The sequence below is a fragment of the Cydia fagiglandana genome, chromosome 5 (assembly GCF_963556715.1).
Source record: "Cydia fagiglandana chromosome 5, ilCydFagi1.1, whole genome shotgun sequence".
Taxonomy (NCBI): domain Eukaryota; kingdom Metazoa; phylum Arthropoda; class Insecta; order Lepidoptera; family Tortricidae; genus Cydia; species Cydia fagiglandana.
In genome coordinates this window covers 17,385,109-17,410,348 of record NC_085936.1, presented here as the reverse complement: position 1 = coordinate 17,410,348, position 25,240 = coordinate 17,385,109, and the positions used below count along the sequence as shown (strand labels likewise).

The following is a 25,240-nucleotide window of genomic DNA, read 5'->3' as shown; positions in this document are numbered from 1 at the left end:
TTTATACGAACATTTTTGTAATATTAAGGCTGTATAGATTATATTAGAGATGCACCGGATATTCGGTTACTATCCGGTATCCGGCCTCTCCGGCCATGATTTTAATATCCGGCCGGATACCGGTTAGTAACATTGCTTGATTTCGGAGTAAACTAATTGGATTTAAGAAACAGTCTTGATCATAATTGCATTTGTTTATTATTTTAAAACAATTTAATAATTCGACTGACTTGCACGCGCACTCATTTCGAACCTAGAAATGTGTCCGCTCGAACGTTCACTAGGAAACAGGTCAAACTTGCAGAATGCGCACTTGTAAAACCGAAGTGTAGGTATAGTTCCGCTGGCCGAATATACGGCGGCCGGATACCGGATATTCGGCCGATGGTCAGGCCGAATATCCGGTATCCGGTATCCGGCCAAACAACTATCCGTTGCATCTCTACATTATATTTATTTTATACCTACTCGACCATTGCCAAAGACCTTAAATATAAAATGTTTCGCTGACGCGCTGTGATTCACTCTCTTTCCGCATTCTATTCTGCAGGTAATTATCTTGAAAGGACCTACTATTGAGTCAAGAAATAAAATAAATTCATTATTTCATAGATTTATTACGAAATAATCGTACATAAGCTTGACAAAATAAAGTAAAAGTAACAAATTGTGCATTAAGTAGATAGCAAAAAATACACGAGCAACATTAAAAAAATATGCAAATAAATGCTTTATAAAGTAAAAATCCTAAAAAGTAATCATAATTTAACTTCTGCCGAATCAAGGCTAACTTCGTTTTAAACATCGTGGTGAGGAGGTAAATATTTCATCCAACAAGAAGACTGGATAGGTACCTATATCATTTGATACAAAAAAAAAACATAGATGTGGAAATAGCATTGGTTCAAAATAACACAATTATTTAATGACTTCATAAATAGGTAATATGACTCCTAGCACCTAGTAGATAAACGCATTTTTCTGAATGCTATTTTTAACAAAACGGTTTCCGTTGACAATAATATCTCTAAACACTGATATTAAGGCACTGCTATTTGGAACGCCGTAGTATTGAACATTTAAATTATTATGTACACTGCAACAGTTTGACAAGGTATTTAATTCATTCACAATATCTCGTGTATTCGAGTTTAGTTTGTACTATTAGGCCTCAATAAACATGGTGTCATAAAACCAAGTAAATACATTCGGTAAGGGTTGTACAATTTAAACTTAATTATTTAATATTTCAAACAAAATAATATCAACAGATTCAAATTAAAAACATCATTGTATACAACTTTGATAGTTACACCATTAACCGGTAAAAATAACAACAATCCCATAAAATTTTATGTGTTAACAAAACAATATTCACAGGCTCACAGCTCAAACACAGTTCCTGACTTTAAAACAGCTTATACAATTTTGAACATATCTTAAATATTTCAGTTTGTCGGAAGACGGCTCAATTTAAACATAGCTTAAATGCAAATATATCTAAAATCAGCAGAGTACCTAGTATAGAATAAATGTGAGTGCAGTAAGCACATAATAAAAAGCAAAATCATACAATTCAAAACTGAGTTAAGTAGACAATTGAGATTAAATACTTGAAGCGATAAATATGTCGTGTAGCAAGTTCAACGACTTACTTCAGTTTTTGGCTACACTTATTGGTAAAAAGTTTTCAGGATTTCAATCACTTTCAATACACATCTTATACACGTCATCGTAAGAAAAATATATCAAAATACACTCACAAAGTTCGCATAGTGGAGATGAAAATATACACGATACGAAATAAGAGTTCAGTTAAGCACAGCGATAGTTAGCGGAAGCCTCTCAGGGTGAGGTGGTGCAGGTTAAAGTGGTAGGCGACTGCAAGCATCGCGGTGCGGAAATCAAAGATAAGTAGAAAGAATTCTCCCAGCCACTCGGTCGGGGTCATCCTTTCTACTACTTCATGTCAACGGGAGCTCATGAGTCTCTCACACTGCGCCAGCAAGTATTTCTTCTGTTGTTCGTCGACTAAAAATATCACTTTGCCGGAACCGGAGCTCGGGAACATGCCCAACACCTTTTTCTTCGCAGTCGGTATGTACACTCCCTTCGCGACGGATGTCGGTACTTCGGGTAGCTCCGACCAGAGGTAGGTCCACAGGATCTGTCGAGAGATAAACTATGAGCACCTTTCTAAAAATAACTCAGGGTGAACTACGAGTAATTAGTAACAACCTTGAACTGATCTAAAAAGGTTGTACGAGTACCTACGTTCGGGTTCGCGGAGCTCGAATCAGTTCGCTAGTTTCGAGCAATTTTGCGGGCCAACGGTCGATCGGACACCCTCCTATTTAACGATAACTCACTGGCTTTATTCAAAAATATTCTGTAGGTGGATACATCCCATTCAGCGAGATCGCTTTACTCGTATATCTTTCTTGTATATCGTAAAGTGGAAAGTTAATTTTGTGTTTTGGTTAAGGTTTAGGTAAAGCTTTCCCGCATCCGTATCGTATTTCTCATCTTTGGCAGGTAGGAGGGATATTTTCATCAATGCTTAACTTTTGCTTTTTGAAACTACTAAATAGATTACAATCTTCATTTATACAAAATGCCTCCTTTACCTACAGGGTTTTAGATAATAGGATATTCAACTATATTAAAAAAAAATATTTAACACCATGCATGAAATAAAGCACCAGATAATTATTAGAAAAACATAGATAGCAGTTATTTTTAAACAATTTCTATATAATAAATCGGATAGAAATATAAATAATAAAAAATAAGTTTAAAAACTAAAACCCGACTACAGCAAATCGCACTCTAAAAAGTATGAAACAAGATAAAATTCTTATCTAAAATTATCAAGCAGGAAATATTATAAATGTTACCATTTTTTTTATATAAAAATGAAACGTAATATAATTTACTGATTTTTTTTATATTTACAGAGATTCAGAGGATCGCCGTGGTCGTATGCCACGATTATAAACTTAAAAGTAATGTGGCATACGACCACGGCTATCCTCTGAATCTCTGTAAATATATAAAAAATTCAGTAAATTATATTACGTTTCATTTTTATGTAAAAAAAATGGTAACATTTATAATATTTCCAGCTTGATAATTTTAGATAAGAATTTTATCTTGTTTCATACTTTTTAGAGTGCGATTTGCTGTAGTCGGGTTTTAGTTTTTAAACTTATTTTTTATTTAATTAATTTTGGGGTCATGATTTCGTTACAAACTTTTTGAAGTCACTTTATATCACTTTTGCGAGGGCGTCCTCAGTACAGAAATGCACGCAGAGCGCCGCCTATATCAGGCTACGCCCGACTCCTTTAGTGCCTATGAGGGCGCCGATGGCGGCCGTCTTTGGAACGCGTACGTCGGGCTACGCCCGACTCTTTTAGTATGACGGCGCCGAAGGCCCCCGGTTTTGGAACGCGTACGTCGGGATACGCCCGACTCTTTTAGTATGAGGGCGCCGAAAGCGCCCGGATTTGGAACGCGTACGTCGGGCTACGCCCGACTCTTTTAGTATGAGGGCGCCGAAGGCGCCCGGCTTTGGAACGCGTACGTCGGGCTACGTCCGACTCTTTTAGTATGAGGGCGCCGAAGGCGCCCGGCTTTGGAACGCGTACGTCGAGCTACGCCCGACACATTTAGTATGAGGGCGCCGAAGGCGCCCGGCTTTGGAACTCGTATGTCGGGCTACGCCCGACTCTTTTAGTATGAGGGCGCCGAAGGCGCCCGGTTTTGGAACGCGTACGTCGGGATACGCCCGACTCTTTTAGTATGAGGGCGCCGAAGGCGCCCGGATTTGGAACGCGTACGTCGGGCTACGCCCGACTCTTTTAGTATGAGGCCCCGAAGGCGCCCGGCTTTGGAACGCGTACGTCGGGCTACGTCCGACTCTTTTAGTATGAGGGCGCCGAAGGCGCCCGGCTTTGGAACGCGTACGTCGAGCTACGCCCGACACATTTAGTATGAGGGCGCCGAAGGCGCCCGGCTTTGGAACGCGTACGTCGAGCTACGCCCGACACATTTAGTATGAGGGCGCCGAAGGCGCCCGGCTTTGGAACTCGTATGTCGGGCTACGCCCGACTCTTTTAGTATGAGGGCGCCGAAGGCGCCCGGTTTTGGAACGCGTACGTCGGGATACGCCCGACTCTTTTAGTATGAGGGCGCCGAAGGCGCCCGGATTTGGAACGCGTACGTCGGGCTACGCCCGACTCTTTTAGTATGAGGGCGCCGAAGGCGCCCGGCTTTGGAACGCGTACGTCGGGCTACGTCCGACTCTTTTAGTATGAGGGCGCCGAAGGCGCCCGGCTTTGGAACGCGTACGTCGAGCTACGCCCGACACATTTAGTATGAGGGCGCCGAAGGCGCCCGGCTTTGGAACTCGTATGTCGGGCTACGCCCGACTCTTTTAGTATGAGGGCGCCGAAGGCGCCCGGCTTTGGAACGCGTACGTCGGGCCACGCCCGACACTTTTAGTATGAGGGCGCCGAAGGCGCCCAGCTTTGCAACGCGTACGTCGGGCTCCGCCCAACTCTTTTAGTATGAGGGCGCCGAAGGCGCCCGGCTTTGGAACGCGTACGTCGGGCTACGCCCGACACTTTTAGTATGAGGGCGCCGAAGGCGCCCGGCTTTGCAACGCGTACGTCGGGCTCCGCCCGACTCTTTTAGTATGAGGGCGCCGAAGGCGCCCGGCTTTGGAACGCGTGCGTCGGGCTACGCCCGACTCTTTTAGTATGAGGACGCCGAAGGCGCCCGGCTTTGGATCGCGTACGTCGGGCTACGCCCGACACATTTAGTATGAGGGTGCCCAAGGCGCACGGCTTTGGAACGCGTATGTCGGGCTACGCCCAACTCTTTTAGTCTGGGGGCGAAGAAGGTGCCCGGCTTTGGAACGCGTACGTCGGGCTACGTCCGACTCTTTTAGTATGAGGGCGCCTTCGGCGCCCGGCTTTGGAACGCGTATGTCGGGCTACGCCCGACTCATTTAGTATGAGGGCGCCGAAGGCGCCCGGCTTTGGAACGCGTACGTCGGGCTGCGCCCGACACTTTTAGTATGAGGGCGCCGAAGGCGCCCGGCTTTGCAACGCGTACGTCGGGCTCCGCCCGACTCTTTTAGTATGAGGGCGCCGAAGGCGCCCGGCTTTGGAACGCGTGCGTCGGGCTACGCCCGACACTTTTAGTATGAGGGCGCCTTCGGCGCCCGGCTTTGGAACGCGTATGTCGGGCTACGCCCGACTCTTTTAATATGAGGGCGCCGAAGGCGCCCGGCTTTGCAACGCATACGTCGGGCTTCGCCCGACTGTTTTAGTATGAAGGCGCCGAAGGCGCCCGGCTTTGGAACGCGTAAGTCGGGCTACGCCCGACTCTTTTAGTATGAGGGCGCCGAAGGCGCCCGGCTTCGGAACGTGTACGTCGGGCTACGCCCCACACTTTTAGTATGAGGGCGCCGAAGGCGCCCGGCTTTGCAACGCGTACGTCGGGCTCCGCCCGACTCTTTTAGTATGTGAGCGCCGAAGGCGCCCGGCTTCGGAACGCGTACGTATCTTTTACAACATACATTTTGGCTGATCAGGACTTCTATACCTATTCACGTTATAAAATGTTGCAGGACATTAAAAAAACACCATGTATAGCGGCCAAACAAATTTCTTTTGCAAAAACCTTCTTGTATCGCCGTAGTCGCGTAACACGCGGATAGAAACCAGAGCGCTTGTAGCTAACCGAAAATTTAATGTTTTATCTGGCGCATACAAGCAAAGCCGGGTGCAAACGCTAACAATATTTATATATTTGAAATGTGCTAATTGAGCTCTTTCCAATGATGTATAACACATCATCATTACTTAATTTTAGTTTTTTGGTTCGTGACTTTATGACCTCTAGAGGGCGCAGTGTTCATTTTTTTGGGACGCCATATAGCCTATAACCAGCGGACGATTAAGACGATTCTAATGACACATCGTTTGTTAAATTATAATAAGTACTTTAGAAGTTATGAGGGAACAGATGAACATACATACATACATACATACATACATACCCACATACATACCGGTCAAAATCATAACCCTCCTTTTGCGTTGCCGTAGTCGGGTAAAAAGTGAGTTAACTGTGACATCATTGTGTAATATTTTGACAGTTCGTTTTACAAATCGTTTTGAAAGTTCACAAAAAGAAACTGATTTGACTAGTAGTAGAATACCCTATTATTGTTGTTATTTCTTTTTAACACCCAACAATATACTCTTTCTCCATCTCTCACCTTAGAGGGTCAGTTAGTACAAAAGTTACAATAATAATAATGTCGATAAAGTAGGTCAGGTTGTGAAAGTTCACTGGTTATCGGAGACGACATTGATGCAATGGATACATAATGCATACGTGTAGGGTGGAAGGGATCTCTGCTTAAGTTTAGATGACGGAATTGTATTTTCCGGTAGTCTGACCCAATGATACTCTTTCAGACGGATTTCTAAAATGTTTTTATCGTGTTATTATTGCGTTATTTCGGGTCGGCACTTCTATTGCAGACGATTTACGGTATAAGTAACATACTTTACACCGCCTGGGACGGAATTAAGGAAACGCAGGGATGCTCAGCACCTGCATTACCCTCTCGGCTTCACTGTCTTATCACACGGGAAAGGTGAGCCAATACGTGTGAAAAAAATATTAAGTCTAACTAGAATTAAAATTGAATAATTAAATTTAAAAAAAGCTTAATTTTGTACCAAACGCACCAACTTCATGATTGTGTCGCGTAGAAGAGAAATTTTCAGCATGTGTGCTTTCTGTAATCGAACTACTCAAGTACTTTTATTTATGTCTGTTTGATTTTATTTTGAGAGTCATTTATCTGTCTCGAGCGTAAACCATAGGATATAACAATTTACTTATTTCACATGGATCACGGATAGTGTATTACAAAACAGGTAAACATAAGCATTGGCACACCAGTGACTGATTCCAAGAACTAATTGAAATAAAAATAAGCACTTATCGCGACAGTACAAAGTTTGCAAGTGAAGTTTTGTTGAGCAATACCTACTTAAACCCGTGGCCGCCTACACGTTCTGACTGACGATGACCCAACCAAGTTGCAAGAACTGATTAAGTAAGTAGTTATTTTTTTAATTTCAAGGTAGTTAAATAAGACCCTTTTCCTAGTAAAAAAGACGGTCGAGTTGTTGAGCAATCCTACCGACTGCGCCATGTTTAATATGTAAGGGCACAGGGAACGCGAGTCTAAACGAGCACTGCTTTAATCTCTAGCCGCCCATACGACAAACCATGCCAAGCAAAATGAAATTTTAAATTTAATCAACACAAAGTTCAAATTAGAATGGAACAGGAGACCTTTTTATAGGTCTCTGGGCGGCTAGAGGTTAAGTAAGACTGGTTTATTATTTTCTCCAACAACCCTCCGCATGCTAATATATGACACTGTTTAGAACATTGCCAGTTGTTATTGTATTGCGACTATTTTCGAATTGCACGATCAGACTTTCTGTCTATGGTTCCATACCTGCCATGCAGTCGCCGAAGACCACGTTCTTCTCAAGGTACAGCAGCCGCTTGTCCGTGCACATCACCACCTCCTTAGCGGGGATCACCCACACGTGGGCCTCGTATGAGTCCGTGCTCACGAACTTTCTGTCTACAGTTCCATACCTGCCAGCCGCCGAAGACCACGTTCTTCTCAAGGTACAGCAGCCGCTTGTCCGTGCACATCACCACCTCCTTGGCGGGGATCACCCACACGTGAGCCTCGTACGAGTCCGTGCTTACGAACTTGCCCTGGTGGAATAAACATATCAGTTCAGATGATAACTTCATAGTTAGTTGGACATCATTTAAAATATTTTTATTTAGAGATAATATATCCGTATACGTGTAGGCATAATGTTTAATATGTAGACCGCTGAAGGAGGCGCGGCGCGCTGTTACTATTAGAACACCCCGCGGCCCGACATAGCGGATGTAGGATCCTACATCCGATATCGGATCGGACAATGTGAAAATGCTCTTACCTGTTGGACCAAACTTTCTTTGTGTATCTACCTATACCTATATATAGGCGTAATGTTGTCTGTAGTGTGCGTAGCGTTAGAAACATAGCGTACTTGGACTATACGGAATAAAGGTTTCTCTTAGAGTGGTATTCCACATCTCCAATTTCTTGGTCCGAAGTGCATTGCGTCTCACTCTCTCAATAAGCAAAATTTGAGAAGCAAATACACATTGCACCAGGAAATTGGATAGGAACGACCCTTAGCGGCCTCAGCCCGCCACACACTACCCTCCTAAGGCCCAAGGTCCTATCTATAGCACCTATTCGGTTCGATGAAATTTATATCCTATTCTATTGGAACAGTCGCTTTTCCTTTGGTTTTTTAAATTTTTCAACAACGCAAAATCAACTCTATTTCCTACTATAGAGGTTCAAATTTCAGTGGCAAGTATTATATTTTTCATTTGTATAGCTGGGCCTTAGGAGGCTACACGATACCTTCTCCAGCTCGGACAGCATCTTGTAACCCTCGGCGTGGCTGCGCGAGTACGGCCTCACGCCGGTGTCGGGCGGCAAGTAGCGCGCCGCGCGCCGCTTCGTGGCCTCTTCTGACAAGTCAGCCGCCCTAAACACACATTACATCACAGTACACGGTACCTTCTCCAGCTCGGACAGCATCTTGTAGCCCTCGGCGTGGCTGCGCGAGTACGGCCTCACGCCGGTGTCGGGCGGCAAGTAGCGCGCCGCGCGCCGCTTCGTGGCCTCTTCTGACAAGTCAGCCGCCCTAAACACACATTACATCACAGTATACGGTACCTTCTCCAGCTCGGACAGCATCTTGTAACCCTCGGCGTGGCTGCGCGAGTACGGCCTCACGCCGGTGTCGGGCGGCAAGTAGCACGCCGCGCGCCGCTTCGTGGCCTCTTCTGACAAGTCAGCCGCCCTAAACACACATTACATCACAGTACACGGTACCTTCTCCAGCTCGGACAGCATCTTGTAACCCTCGGCGTGGCTGCGCGAGTACGGCCTCACGCCGGTGTCGGGCGGCAAGTAGCGCGCCGCGCGCCGCTTCGTGGCCTCTTCTGACAAGTCAGCCGCCCTAAACACACATTACATCACAGTACACGGTACCTTCTCCAGCTCGGACAGCATCTTGTAACCCTCGGCGTGGCTGCGCGAGTACGGCCTCACGCCGGTGTCGGGCGGCAAGTAGCGCGCCGCGCGCCGCTTCGTGGCCTCTTCTGACAAGTCAGCCGCCCTAAACACACATTACATCACAGTACACGGTACCTTCTCCAGCTCGGACAGCATCTTGTAACCCTCGGCGTGGCTGCGCGAGTACGGCCTCACGCCGGTGTCGGGCGGCAAGTAGCGCGCCGCGCGCCGCTTCGTGGCCTCTTCTGACAAGTCAGCCGCCCTAAACACACATTACATCACACCACACGGTACCTTCTCCAGCTCGGACAGCATCTTGTAACCCTCGGCGTGGCTGCGCGAGTACGGCCTCACGCCGGTGTCGGGCGGCAAGTAGCGCGCCGCGCGCCGCTTCGTGGCCTCTTCTGACAAGTCAGCCGCCCTAAACACACATTACATCACACCACACGGTACCTTCTCCAGCTCGGACAGCATCTTGTAACCCTCGGCGTGGCTGCGCGAGTACGGCCTCACGCCGGTGTCGGGCGGCAAGTAGCGCGCCGCGCGCCGCTTGGTGGCCTCTTCTGACAAGTCAGCCGCCCTAAACACACATTACATCACAGTACACGGTACCTTCTCCAGCTCGGACAGCATCTTGTAACCCTCGGCGTGGCTGCGCGAGTACGGCCTCACGCCGGTGTCGGGCGGCAAGTAGCGCGCCGCGCGCCGCTTCGTGGCCTCTTCTGACAAGTCAGCCGCCCTAAACACACATTACATCACACCACACGGTACCTTCTCCAGCTCGGACAGCATCTTGTAACCCTCGGCGTGGCTGCGCGAGTACGGCCTCACGCCGGTGTCGGGCGGCAAGTAGCACGCCGCGCGCCGCTTGGTGGCCTCTTCTGACAAGTCAGCCGCCCTAAACACACATTACATCACAGTACACGGTACCTTCTCCAGCTCGGACAGCATCTTGTAACCCTCGGCGTGGCTGCGCGAGTACGGCCTCACGCCGGTGTCGGGCGGCAAGTAGCACGCCGCGCGCCGCTTCGTGGCCTCTTCTGACAAGTCAGCCGCCCTAAACACACATTACATCACAGTACACGGTACCTTCTCCAGCTCGGACAGCATCTTGTAACCCTCGGCGTGGCTGCGCGAGTACGGCCTCACGCCGGTGTCGGGCGGCAAGTAGCGCGCCGCGCGCCGCTTCGTGGCCTCTTCTGACAAGTCAGCCGCCCTAAACACACATTACATCACAGTACACGGTACCTTCTCCAGCTCGGACAGCATCTTGTAGCCCTCGGCGTGGCTGCGCGAGTACGGCCTCACGCCGGTGTCGGGCGGCAAGTAGCGCGCCGCGCGCCGCTTCGTGGCCTCTTCTGACAAGTCAGCCGCCCTAAACACACATTACATTTAATACGTCATACTGGGTATATTTTTAAAGAGGTGTATGAAACTGTAGTTATTTACCAGAGACTAAGACTAATATCATCTCAAAGTACTACTAGTTACTTACGTTTTGGCTTACAAACTCTGTATATCTACAACTAAATTAACCTAAGCTAAAGCAATTTATAAATATGTGAGCCATGCTACACAATTGAAGGGATGTTTACAAAAACAACATAACTGACTACACTGGTTGACACCTGAAACGATTAACAATGTTCTTAAAAAAGTGTCAACCGCTCTAAGCAGTTATGTTGTTTTTATAAACATCCCTTCAATTATTACTTACACTACAAAAGGAAAATGTTGTTAGGTTTTATAATTATGGTTCACTCGTTATTGAAATATGTTATATTTTTATTAGGTACATACAAAATAGTTTTATTTTTATGAAAACTTCTTTTTCGAATCATTAAGACGTAATATTGTCGTATATTTTTGTCGCTTGTTCACGGACCATCCATAAAATACGTAATCAAAAGGGTAGGAGGGTTAAGATGTGAATGATGTGTAGTTGAATACCACAGAATAATAACCTACACACAGTTTTTTTTTACGAAGAATGTAATTTCAAAATAAAATGCGCCGAAACGAAACTGCAAGAAACGCCTTTAATATTTGCTAATTTTAAGGATAGCCCGAACGTCATGCGAACAAACCCATAATTAAAACTTAGCGGCCCGAAATAAGTGATCCGTAAAGACATTGTAGCTACGTCTCGCTATTTCAAACTAACTCAGCCTCGTGCCCCAGTAACCCTATTGTAAACGAGTGTGTACTGTCTCTTCCGAAAATCGTTATTTCCAGATTTATATTTTTGCCATTCACAATTTTTACCATTTTACTTTTTCTCGATAGCTTCCTTTTCCGAAATCATATTTAACCATTCGCATATTTTCCCATTATTATATTATCCAATAGTTTAATTTTCTAATAGATTTTCTAACCATTCCCATAATTTCCCACTATATTTCATCTGTTTACAATCACGGGAGACAGAAAACAGATAGGTGCGACGACGAGCGAAGCGAAGAGGAGTGTGTTAGGGGAACAGCGAGCAAAACAGTGCGCGAAGCCGAGCGAGCGAAGCGAGCGTGCCGCGGCAGCGGCTTGCGAGCGCCAGAACCGACTTATTTTATTGTACGATATTCATTTACAAAAAGAAGTTATTTTTTAGTTAGTGTCTCGTATATTATAATAAAGATAATTAGGAAAATAAGCTACTGGAAAATAAAATGAATCAGAAAATATGCGAATGGTTAGAAATGCTTTTGGGAAAGGAAGCTATTGAGAAAAAATAAAATGGTAAAAATTGCGAATGACAAAAATCGCAATCTGGAAAAAACGATTTTGGGAAGAGACAGTACACACTCCTATGCATTGGTAATACTCGACTATACGTTGCTCAAAACAAATGTCCATCAGCGTCGAGCGTGCATTCCGTGGCCCTTAGACTATTTGACGGACAGCCCTGTGATCAAAATAAACTAATGTCGCATGAACTAAGTCGTACAGTCGCCATCAGATATATCGGAGCGGCGAAGGTGCTCACAAATATCTGAACACGCCTCTATTGTCAGGGCGCTAGAGTGCGTGTGCAGATATTGTGAACACCTTGGCCGCTTCGATATATCTGATGGCGACTGTAATACTGTGTATGACTGGGACCTTCTGACAGTAGTGCAGAGTCCAGTAATGAAGTCGATGAGGCCGCCGACCGGGCGCGTGACGAGCCCCGCGGTGCCGACTCCCACGCCCTTGATGAAGCCGCCGGCGCCGCCGTTCTGCGCGCCGCGAATCGGCATCACGATCACGCCGCGCAAGCCTTCCGCTACGCCCTATAACCACTACGGCACTCAACTACTAAAATCTCATCTTGGCGTTTTCCTCGCAATGGTGCCCCTAAATCCGCTCTACTGTCATCTGACCTTACAATCCAGAAGAGAGACTGCCTCCGGTTATTTGTGACGTTTTCTTTCGCCGAAAAGCGATTAGTAGTGGTTAAATATTTAAAACCACAAATCTATTCTATTTAAATTTTCTCCTTCTAGCACGAGGCTTTAGTAATGACAGACAATTTCCAGTTTACTCAAAATTCCTAAAAGCGCATTAGTATCGCACAAGGGGCCATCCATGAAATATGAAATACGCATGTATGATAATCGAAAAGTATCTGAGCTTGGCTAAACGCGGCGATAAATATCTTAGTATTTCATTATAACCTCGCCTTCATTAAATGGCCTTAATAAACCGTCCTGAACTATTGAAAAATATAAAAAGAAAAAAAACCTATAAGACTAAAAGGGGAAAAGTATTTTATGGATGCTCCCGTATGTACCTTAGCTAATCCTTGGGAGTCTACATTTTACACACGTCCCTTTGGACGCCCTATTTAAAACACAAAACCGTCAGTGACGTCACTCGCATGCCAAGGTTATGGGCCCAAGCAAGCAAATATAAACCTTAATCGAAAGCGTGAAGGTTACATTTAGAGCGTACAATTGTAAGCGGTCTTGGTGCTGTAGGAACGACTACTTCTACTTACCTCGACTTTTATAACTATTATATAACGACTAGATCGCAGCAAGTCATTACTTTCTTGATTCGCTCTTTCATAATATACATTCCAATACAGGCAGACGAAATATTTGTTTAGTTTTGGACATTTATTTAATTGTGAAAAGTTCCTTTGCCGTAAGAATACATTGATTAAATTTTGTTTAGACATTTTCTCGCCCAAAGCATTTCATGCATCATGCAGCCACTTACCCACTTCATTCACAAGATATAACATACATAAACGTGTAGATTAAAATATGTGGGTTTCATTCTGGCATTATAGTGTAACAAGTCGCTATTAGAGCCTGGAATAGTTGTACTATAAAGAGAACGTTGAAAGACTGGTCCTTTCCAGAGAAAGGAATTAATAACATTAAAACTTCGCAACGAGGCCCGGCCTCAAGGGAAGTTGTCGGGGTATAAAAATGCCAAGGTGCAAGTAATATAATATATATATATATATATATATATATATAGTTAAAATATATAAAACAGGCATTTAAAAAATCGGTGAACTTTGCGCAACAACGCTTAGGAACCCATCCACTCCTTGAGAGCGCGCTCTCTATCGACTTATAATCATGAAACATAGGGCTCTATTTCACCACTTAACAGCGTCGAGGCTCCAGGCAGTTGTCGCGACCGGGGCCTTAAAGGACCCCTCGACACCCTCAGTGCGCGCTCTCTATCGACTTCATGAATAACAGTATACATGTACATGTGTAGTAATAGGCCTAGAGCCGTAGTTCGTAGTTCAGCGACGAAGGATCCCGAGGCGAAGTCAACCACGCCGGCCGTAGGCCTCGCGACGAGACCAACGGCGCCGCGACCGAAGCCCTTGAAGCACCCCTCGATACCCTCAGAGCGCGTTTTATTGGTTTCATGAATAACTGTGTGTACATGTGTAGTGGTAGTAGGCCTAGTGCCGTAATTCACCTCTTAACAGCGTCGAAGGATCCCGAGGCGAAGTCAACCACGCCGGCCGTGGGCCTCGCGACGAGACCAACGGCACCACGACCGAGGCCCTTGAAGCATCCCTCGACACCCTTGAAGGACACTCTATCGGCTTCATGAATAGTGTACATGTACATGTGTAGTGATAGCAGGCCTAAAGCCGTAGTTCACCTCTTAACAGCGTCGAAGGATCCCGAGGCGAAGTCAACCACGCCGGCCGTGGGCCTCGCGACGAGACCAACGGCACCACGACCGAGGCCCTTGAAGAATCCCTCGACGCCCTCGGAGCGCGCGCCCTCTATCGGCTTCGTGAACACGCCCGTCACGCCGTCGAACACGCCCTGGGTGATGGTGTAAAGGTCAATACGTGGTAACCATACATAAACAAGAAACAAATGGTGTAGGTAATAGCCAAAGAAAGTGGATCAACATATCACAAACGTGCAACTTCAATCGTCTACCTAAACCTGTACTGGATTGAGCAATTTATTAGCGAAAATTTAATCAAATTGCTGAATAACAGAGGTACATTTTTTGGTAACAGGAGAATGGAAAAAGCGTTTAAAGCGGGAGTCACCAAGCCGAAGATTGCGTCTCACTCGCACAAGTTTGCATTGTCTAAAGAAGTCATAAATCTCTTAATTTAACGGATTTCTCTGAGTTAGTTTCTCTGTCTATCATACTTATTCATTAATATATTCGACCCACATGTATAAGTTATTATCGAGTAACACGGTTGAAAAACTGTAAGTTACCATGCATTGATCCTTGTGTAGTCTGTGGGTAGTACTTAATGTAAAATTTATAGTCATGCTATGTAACCATGTGGCTATATGGCACTGGTCCCACCGCGAGCTAGTAAGCTATGAGCTATCGGCTATAAACACGAACAAAAGATAAGCACTCCCGTGTAAATAAAAGAGACACGGCGATATTTATAGCTCACCGCTGGGCGAGTAACTATAAATATCGCCGTGTCTCTTTTATTTACACGGGAGTGCTTATCTTTTGTTCGTGTTTATAGCCGATAGCTCATAGCTTACTAGCTCGCGGTGGGACCAGTGCCTAAGGTATTGTTATGTATAAGGTCAACTTATATAATTATCAGACATATCCTTTCAGAACATCCGCTTCATACAAAACTCTGATTTAATAAGGGTTAATATTTTTAGGTTACATTTGATATTTTTGAATATCCGACAATTTTTGAAAAACGCGTGCGGTCAAATAAAACATCGGGTGTAAAAATTTTCGATGTTGCAATAGGTAACCGGGCTCTGGTATTGAAGGTCAGATGCCACCTGTTTTCGTAAAAACTATAGTGACGGGGCCTATTCTTCAAATTAGGGTTCACAGGTGGACCCCGGGCACATTTAAAAAAATGAAACCGGGAAAACGCTAAAATGAGAAGAAAATTCGAATGTAAACATGAAGATTTTTTTTTAATTAAATAGTATACAAACTAGAAAATTTGTTTAAAAAATAAGAGGATTAACATCTTAAGTACCTATAAATGAAAACGAATTGTTGTTATTCGTATAAAATATGGTATAACAAGGTGTTATCTGAAAGATGTTCCCGTACAGAAACATATTTTGCTGGTTAAGCATGCAAATATTATCTTGAAGTATACCTAACTGTAACTGATGTTGATGAATAAGAATAAGAATAAGAATTCATTTATTGTTTACCGTGTCGTGTGTTGTGTTAACTGGAAGAGAACTCATACAGGGATAAGTTCATCGTTGTTGTATTTATATACTCTGTAACTGTGTTTCTCGTTTTTGTTTTCCATGTACTATGTAAGGAATATACATTCATATACTTATTTACCCGACTGCAATATATTTTTCTCAAAAATGGACGGCAAAGTCGACTTTGCCGTTTAAAAAATGGGTCGCGAAGTGCGTAGTTTATGGTAATTTTTATAAAAAATTAAAAAGTTAAAAACATTGCAGTCTCGATTTTGGGACTGCAATGTTGCATACAAATTCCATTATTTGTCGAGTTCCAAACTTTTTAAAAGTTGAAATGGCCATATCAAATGAAGGCACAGGCCCCCCATACAACCATTTCCAGTCGCCGTTACGACGCGGTGTAGACACATCTTGTGTCGACACCGTCTGTTTCGGTCACAATTCCAGTCGCAGAGTCGTCGCCGTGTCGACACAGTTACCAGAAATGGGGAAGGGTCGACACATGACACAAAGTGACATAAAGTGTGGTCGCCGTGTGCACACATTGTTACTAGTTTGCGACTACTTTATGCCAAAATCATTCGTTCATTCGTTCATTTTGTTCCTGTCAAATGGAAACTGTCAGATGGAAAAATTGTTAAATAAAAATAAGTGACATTAATACGCCATCTCTAAAACGGATTACAAGACGTAATTATATATTGTTTGCATTTATATTACAATAGGACTTAAATTATTATGGGGAATTATACTGCTCGAGTGATTTGATAAACTAAGTGTAATATAATCAACGCGCCACCACATTGTTTTAGTTTAGCCGGAAATGAAATTGTTTACTTCTCAGTGCCTGTGTTCATAAATATATTATTTGATGCATTTTTAGTACTTCGATGCGTATACTATACTTAAATAACAGAAATAACGCTTTACATACTACGAAACTTGTTAATTATGATGTATAAATATGGTTTAAGGCTGAGAAATATTGCAGTCACAAAGTAGTCGCAAATGTTTCGACTTTGTGTCGACTCTGTGTAGACACATGACACGCGCTGTCAAAAGTAATAACAAAGTTACTGGATTTGCAAAATGGCTCCTTGTGTTCATTTGTTTTCAGATATTCTCAAAGTGTAAAAATGCCGTGGTCAGAGATGGGACTTAATAGTTTAACTGTTTATTCGACTAATTAATGGAATAAAAAAAGTTAATCCTCAAATTTTAATCACGATTAGTTTAGTCGACCTAACATAGATGGTCAATTTTGGAATCCAAAATGGCGGCCATGCACTGTGTCATAAAAGTCGTCATGGATGTCGTTTTATACGTTTTAGGGGGCCCCAATTTTGAAAATGATGACCATTTTGGAATCCAAAATGGCGGCCATGCACTATGTCATAAAAGTCGTCATGGGTGTCGTTTTATATGTTTTAGGAGGCGCAGATTTCAAAAATGATGACCATTTTGGAATCCAAAATGGCGGCCATGCACTGTGTCATAAAAGTCGTCATGGATGTCGTTTTATACGTTTTAGGGGGCCCCAATTTTGAAAATGATGACCATTTTGGAATCCAAAATGGCGGCCATGCACTATGTCATAAAAGTCGTCATGGGTGTCGTTTTATATGTTTTAGGAGGCGCAGATTTCAAAAATGATGACCATTTTGGATTCCAAGATGGCGGCCATGCACTATGTCATAAAAGTGGTCATGGATGTCGTTTTACAGGTTTTAGGGGCCCCGATTTAAAAAATGATGACCATTTTGAAATCCAAAATGGCGGCCATGCACTATGTCATAAAAGTCGTCATGGGTATCGTTTTATAGGTTTTAGGGGGCGCAGATTTCGAAAACGATGACCATTTTGGATTCCAAGATGGCGGCCATGCACTATGTCATAAAAGTCGTCATGGATGTCGTTTTATAGGTTTTAGGGGGCTCCGCTTTCGAAAATGATGACCATTTTGGAATCCAGAATGGCGGCCATGCACTATGTCATAAAAGTCATCATGGGTGTCGTTTTATAGGTTTTGGGGGGCGCAGATTTCGAAAATGATAACCATTTTCGATTCCAAAATGGCGGCCATGCACTATGTCATAAAAGTCGTCATGGATGTCGTTTTATAGGTTTTAGGGGCCCCGATTTAAAAAATGATGACCATTTTGAAATCCAAAATGGCGGCCATGCACTATGTCATAAAAGTCGTCATGGGTATCGTTTTATAGGTTTTAGGAGGCGCAGATTTCGAAAACGATGACCATTTTGGATTCCAAGATGGCGGCCATGCACTATGTCATAAAAGTCGTCATGGATGTCGTTTTATAGGTTTTAGGGGGCTCCGCTTTCGAAAATGATGACCATTTTGGAATCCAGAATGGCGGCCATGCACTATGTCATAAAAGTCGTCATGGGTGTCGTTTTATAGGTTTTGGGGGGCGCAGATTTCGAAAACGATAACCATTTTCGATTCCAAGATGGCGGCCATGCACTATGTCATAAAAGTCGTCATAGGTATCGTTTTATAGGTTTTAGGGGGCGCAGATTTCGAAAACGATGACCATTTTGGATTCCAAGATGGCGGCCATGCACTATGTCATAAAAGTCGTCATGGATGTCGTTTTATAGGTTTTAGGGGGCTCCGCTTTCGAAAATGATGACCATTTTGGAATCCAGAATGGCGGCCATGCACTATGTCATAAAAGTCGTCATGGGTGTCGTTTTATAGGTTTTGGGGGGCGCAGATTTCGAAAACGATAACCATTTTCGATTCCAAAATGGCCACCATGCACTATGTCATAAAAGTCGTCATGGATGTCGTTTTATAGGTTTTAGGGGGCCCCGATTTAGAAAATGATGACCATTTTGAAATCTAAAATGGCGGCCATGCACTATGTCATAAAAGTTGTCATCGGTGTCGTTTTATAGGTTTTAGGGGGCCCTGATTTCGAAAATGATGACCATTTTGGAATCCAAAATGGCGACCATGCAGTATGTCATAAAAGTCGTCATGGCTGTCGTTTTATAGGTTTTAGGGAGCGCAATTTCGAAAATATAACTATTTTGGAATCCAAGATGGCGGCCATGCACTATGTTAAAAGCCGACATGGATGTCGTTTTGTTGGTCATAGTCATCATTTTCGAAATCTGCTCTTCCTAACACATATAAATCAACATCTAGACGGCTTATATGACAAAGTGCACGGCAGACATCTTGGAATCCAAACTGGTCATCATTTTCAAAATCGGCATTTCCTAAAGCCTATAAAACGCTATTCATGCCGACTTTTATGACAAAATACGTAGCCGCCATCTTGGATTATAAAATGATCATCTTTTTCGAATTCTGCACTCCCTAAAACCTATAAATCGACATCCGTGACGACGCAAGTTATCTTTATTTTCAGATCTAACAAATTGCTACAGAATACAAAGGACAAAAAAAGAAGCGAGGAGGTAATGAAACAAGCAAAAATACAGATGATTCCTCGACGCAATTGGATGCTTCTTAAATTGTGTCCAGATTTTTTTGTCATAAAAGTTTTTATTTTTCACATATTACTCTCACAAGTTCCGTGACATTTCGACCTTGTAATTTTTTAAGTAAATGTTTTTGTTTATCTATGAGGATCTCACTAGAATAATATAATCAAGGTATGTTTATATTTGATGATTGAAATAGTAACGCAAAAAATATATATATTTGTGTCTTATATTCCTGCCGAAGACTTTTATTTTTCCTTTTCCTTCTACACAAGTTTGGTCAAGGAATAAGAATTTAGGGCTCTCAATTTTATTTTGACTTCTACAACAGTAAAGCTACGAGGCCATGTTTGGTATCGTTTTCGTATAAATTCGCAGTACCAAATTTAGTTATGGTATCACATTGACACCATTCCAAAGTAAAAACATATAAACTTACTTTCTTTTAAACTCCTCTTCACGCTTAAACTGCTGAACAGTTTTAATTTAAATTTAGTACACATATATTTTGAGTCCCAAGGCAGGACATAATAAGTTATCTCAAAAATCATCCTTTAAAGGTGTGAAATGAGGTGTAGGGGGGAATTCAGAATTGACTTCTTGAAGTTAATACTGTTTAAGTTTAGGTTTGAAGTCATGTTTTTTTAATAATTTTTAACTAAATCAAAGATGTAGACCATCCCACATTTAATATAAATCGGTTTAGCGTTTATTGATTTCCCGTACAAATTTCCTCGCCACTTTTCACACCTTCAAAAGATGATTTTGGTTATAAGATCTATCCTATGTCCTGTTCCGGGACGCAAACTATTTCTATACCAAATTTCAACGAAATCGGTTCAGCGGTTAAGCGTCAAGAGGAGTTTAAAAAAAACCGGCCAAGTGCGAGTCGGACTCGCGTATTAAGGGTTCCGTACATTAAGTCCGACTCGCGCTTGACTGCACATTTCTAATAGGTTTTGCTGTCACCTATAGGTAAAGAACTATTTTGTGTATTCAGACGGACAGACATACAGACGCACGAGTGATCCTATAAGCTTTTTGCTTTTGAGTTACGGAACCCTAAAAAGATTTTTTTTAATTTTGTGGAATGGTGTCAATGTGATGCCTTAAATAGATTCAGCAACCCAGATTTATACGAAAACGATACCATACACGGCCTAGCACCTTCACTGATGTAGATATATCAAGATAAAATTGAGAGCCCTAAATAAACTTTCAAGAGCGGATATCTCAAAAACTATTCAACATATCGAAAAAATTGACTGAATAAACTTGTAACAAATTAAATTCACTTTCATTTTGAATAAGTGGCCATGTCGCTAAGATGCATAGTTTCCGAGATATAATCGAAAAACCGGAAAATGGGACCTTCAAAGCCCCCTCTCTTCCCCCCGCTCAAGGGCTACGGCCGGGGAATTTTGATATGTTCACCTCCTAACTTGTCCAAACCAAGTTACAGAGTCAAAAATTGTGTTCCGAGCATTTCCCTCTACAACTTTTTGGAGCATTCGTTGGCTGACCTAAGTAGCTTATTGCATTTCTTTAAAAACTTTTCTGTAAAAGGTTGACGGGTTTTGGATGTTTATATGGTTTTGGTCGAATATTATCATTTGCATCGCCCATGATGACTTACTAGAATTACTTACGAGCACACGAGACACTAATAGTAGTTTGACAAACCTTGGTTTTCAAGAGGTATTTTATATTGACATTTGCTGTCACAAATTTGCTGTCAGATTTAGTCGCAAACCGCACGCAAAGTGCACACAAATATGTCGACACCTTGTTACGGAAAAGTGTACACACGGCGACGACACTTTGTTTCGAAACAATTCTAGACACATTGTGTGGACTCTGTTACGACACATCTGACATTTAGTTACCACTTTGATGATTCTGCGACTGGAATGGTTATATGGGCCATTAAACAGCCAAACAGATGATCAGTACCGCGACTATTTAACTGTCTCAAATAGGTTGGCGTATTTTCGGCAGAAAAATACACTTCTATTTTTTTATTAAAAAAATAAATATGCGGCAAGGGCCTTTTTTCTGTGAAAATATATACGTTACTTTTGTAAAATATTTCTATGATATTTATATTTCTTGCACCATTTTTGAGAAAAGCACTATACAGGGCGTCCCACGGCGATGCCACATGGAGGGAAAGTACCTTAAATATCATAGATAGCATATTTTTCTGAAAGAAGACTTCATTTTATTTTTAAAACTTAGTTAAATTGCATTCATACTTTTTTAATTTTTTTGAAAAAAAAATGTATGGAAAAAAATTATCGCGTCATTGGAGGAAAAGTACCTTAATTATTGTAAATGAACATCTTACTGAAAGAAGACATTATTTCGATTTAAAAAAACAAGTTGAATTGCATTTTAAATAATTTCATGGTTAAACCGGGAATCGAACCCGCTACACGAGAAAAAAAAATACCTTGTAGCTTTGTCATACCGATCGAAAGGCTTCAATGTGAGAATTATTTTTTTGGTACAAGGTATTTTTTTTCTCGTGTAGCGGGTTCGATTCCCGGTTTAACCATGAAATTATTTAAAATGCAATTCAACTTGTTTTTTTAAATCGAAATAATGTCTTCTTTCAGTAAGATGTTCATTTACAATAATTAAGGTACTTTTCCTCCAATGACGCGATAATTTTTTTCCATACATTTTTTTTCAAAAAAAATTAAAAAAGTATGAATGCAACTTTACTAAGTTTTAAAAATAAAATGAAGTCTTCTTTCAGCAAAATATGCTATCTATGATATTTAAGGTACTTTCCCTCCATGTGGCATCGCCGTGGGACGCCCTGTATATGACTCGGCTGGAAGGCTACTTGCTGGCTTCGGATTCAATTAAACGGACTCCCAAGTTCGTCCGTTTAAAACGAATCCTCAGCCTGCACGTAGCTACTTCCGAGCCTCGACAATAATGTACTATTAAAGGACCTCCAATAAGAAGGAAGTTCTAGGCGAAAAATAAACCGTAAGTAGTGGAGTTAACTCGCTTCTGCTCCGACTACTGGTCACGGAATAGTTAAAAATTGGACATTTGCCAATAAAGTGAAATAAAAGAAAGTAAAAAAACTACATACCATGACTAGACCTTTTCCACTTCTTGCGAGTCCCTCTTGTAGATTCGCTGGGGGCTTGTTTATATTGTCGCGTCGACGGCGTTGGTAATCCTGGATAAATTAACAACTAATATTAATAAAACCAAGACGAAAGTTTCAGGGTAAATTTTAGTCAATGGAGTGGCTTAATGGAGCAGGACCCGTACCATAAAAGACCTTGAATCACATGGCGGTATAATTTCATAATAAGTACATTAGTATTCTAGTCCTATCTGTGATTCACCAAAGATAGCTCGATAATAAGCGATCGCCGTCGGCTATGGAGAGCCACAATACCAGCGAGTTGTTGACTGACCTTGTCGAGCGAGAGTGCGGCGAGGCCGTGGCCCATGGCGCCGGTGATGCGCGACATGGCGCCGGCCGCGCCGCCCACCGTGTGCCCCACCAGCGAGCGCACGCCCAGGAACAGGCCCTCGGCGAACTCGCCCGGACCTTGGATGTTGCTCACACTGACCTTGTCGAGCGAGAGTGCGGCGAGGCCGTGGCCCATGGCGCCGGTGATGCGCGACATGGCGCCGGCCGCGCCGCCCACCGTGTGCCCCACCAGCGAGCGCACTGACCTTGTCGAGCGAGAGTGCGGCGAGGCCGTGGCCCATGGCGCCGGTGATGCGCGACATGGCGCCGGCCGCGCCGCCCACCGTGTGCCCCACCAGCTAGCGCACTGACCTTATCGAGCGAGAGTGCGGCGAGGCCGTGGCCCATGGCGCCGGTGATGCGCGACATGGCGCCGGCCGCGCCGCCCACCGTGTGCCCCAACAGCGAGCGCACTGACCTTATCGAGCGAGAGTGCGGCGAGGCCGTGGCCCATGGCGCCGGTGATGCGCGACATGGCGCCGGCCGCGCCGCCCACCGTGTGCCCCACCAGCGAGCGCACGCCCAGGAACAGGCCCTCGGCGAACTCGCCCGGACCTTGGATGGCGCCCTGTCAAACAATTGTGCACTTAAATGTCTTTCTCCGGCGCAGAGTCAGCAGAAATTTCATTTGTCCGAATGCATTTTTTCCAAACCGTTATTTTTCTAAACCGTTGATAAAAGCGTCTTGTCGAAGCCACAATAAAGCTACCCTTCAAAAATAAGACCCATTTTAAAAATATCGCCTTTGGACAAATAACATTTGGCTAATGAAACATCAGACTAAAATAAGAATTATGGGAATATTGTGATATAAACGGAAATATCACATACTTATTTAGTTACATTTTTAGTTAGTTGCAAGACGTGGTTCCTATACTTTAACATTTTTAAAATTTCATTCTGTACGAAACGTCGATATATTGCATAATCCTAGCGATAGTTAAATACTCTATTAATTAAACTGAACTTGCACAATAATTCTTGAACTTCGAGTCAGCAATTGGCGAGAGGTCGCACAGGACCGAGAAAAGTGGCGCTGTCTTGTGTCGGAGGCCAAGTCTCATTTTGGGTCGCTGAGCCAACGGGGAGTGAGTGTGTGTGTGTACAATAATTCATTGATAAATCAAAGAAAAATAGATACCTGGAAGGGCTCATAGAACAAGTCCTCGACACCCTTCTTGAGCCCAACGACCAGCCCGTACGGGTCTCCAATCACATCCAGGCCCAGAACCAGTACGTATAGCTGTTTGATCGCCTGCCCTTGGTAGTGGCTCGAAACTTGCGATATCAGCTCCTTTTGTATTGTTAAATGAAAGCATAGACTAGGAATCCTCTTGACCGAGTTTAGAGCAATTATTTCATGCAACCGATGATGCCAAAAATGCTGGGGTGCGCGGGACGAGGTGAGCGAAGTCCCGTGCCATGATTGGTCTGGTCAAAGACACGGACGTCACACAAAGACACTTTCGACTCGAACATGGAGTTTTACCGTATGCGTGGCAGAGGGGGTAGCGCGACTATGCTCAGTCTGGAGGAAGTTTTGTCTGTGAATGAAAGGTATCAACCTACCTGGAAGGGCTCATAAAACAAGTCCTCAACACCCTTCTTGAGCCCAACGACCAGCCCGTACGGGTTTCCAATCACATCCAGGCCCAGAACCAGTACGTATAGCTGTTTGATCGCCTGCCCTTGGTAATGGCTCGACACTTGCGATATGAACTCCTTTTGTATTCTTAAGTCAAAATAATAAACCTACCTGGAAGGGTTCATAGAACAAGTCCTCGACACCCTTCTTGAGCCCAACGACCAGCCCGTAAGGGTTGCCAATCACATCCAGGCCCAGAACCAGTACGTATAGCTGTTTGATCGCCTGCCCTTGGTAGTGGCTCGACACTTGCGATATGAACTCCTTTTGTATTCTTAAGTCAAAATAATAAACCTACCTGGAAGGGTTCATAGAACAAGTCCTCGACACCCTTCTTGAGCCCAACGACGAGCCCGTACGGATTGCCAATCACATCCAGGCCCAGAACCAGTACGTATAGCTGTTTGATCGCCTGCCCTTGGTAGTGGCTCGACACTTGCGATATCAGCTCCTTTTGCGAGAGGAACTCGAAGTTGCGCTCGTAGTACGATAGCCTGGAAAATGGTATATTATGAGACAAATGTCAAGCAAAAGAGAACGTATAACAAAATTGAATTTAAGGTTAGCTCGGTTTTTTATCCATTTATTAGATCGGTCACAGTTAATCATTCATAATATATCTTCTTCTTCTCTTCTTCCTGGCGTTATCCCAGCATTTTGCCACGGCTCATGGGAGCCTGGGGTCCGCTTGACAACTAATCCCATGATTTGACGTAGGCACTAGTTTTTACGAAAGCGACTGCCATCTGACCTTCCAACCCAGACGGGAAACTAGGCCT

The 25,240-nt window shown here is 43.6% G+C and overlaps 1 protein-coding gene across 1 annotated transcript in view; it reads right to left on the bottom strand.

Moving 5' to 3' along the window:
* Nucleotides 1-597: 597 nt before the first annotated feature.
* LOC134664578 (intermembrane lipid transfer protein Vps13) overlaps nt 598-25,240 on the bottom strand; it is a 111,529-nt gene continuing 86,886 nt past the window's right edge. Inside the window, exons 55-61 of the mRNA XM_063521290.1 lie at nt 24,760-24,955; nt 23,235-23,384; nt 22,424-22,513; nt 14,312-14,481; nt 10,448-10,574; nt 7,702-7,827; nt 598-2,167 (exon numbers count right to left, since the gene is read on the bottom strand). Of these exons, the coding sequence (XP_063377360.1) occupies nt 1,970-2,167; nt 7,702-7,827; nt 10,448-10,574; nt 14,312-14,481; nt 22,424-22,513; nt 23,235-23,384; nt 24,760-24,955 (1,057 nt within the window). The 3' untranslated portion in view covers nt 598-1,969. The remainder of the gene's footprint in view (nt 2,168-7,701; nt 7,828-10,447; nt 10,575-14,311; nt 14,482-22,423; nt 22,514-23,234; nt 23,385-24,759; nt 24,956-25,240) is intronic.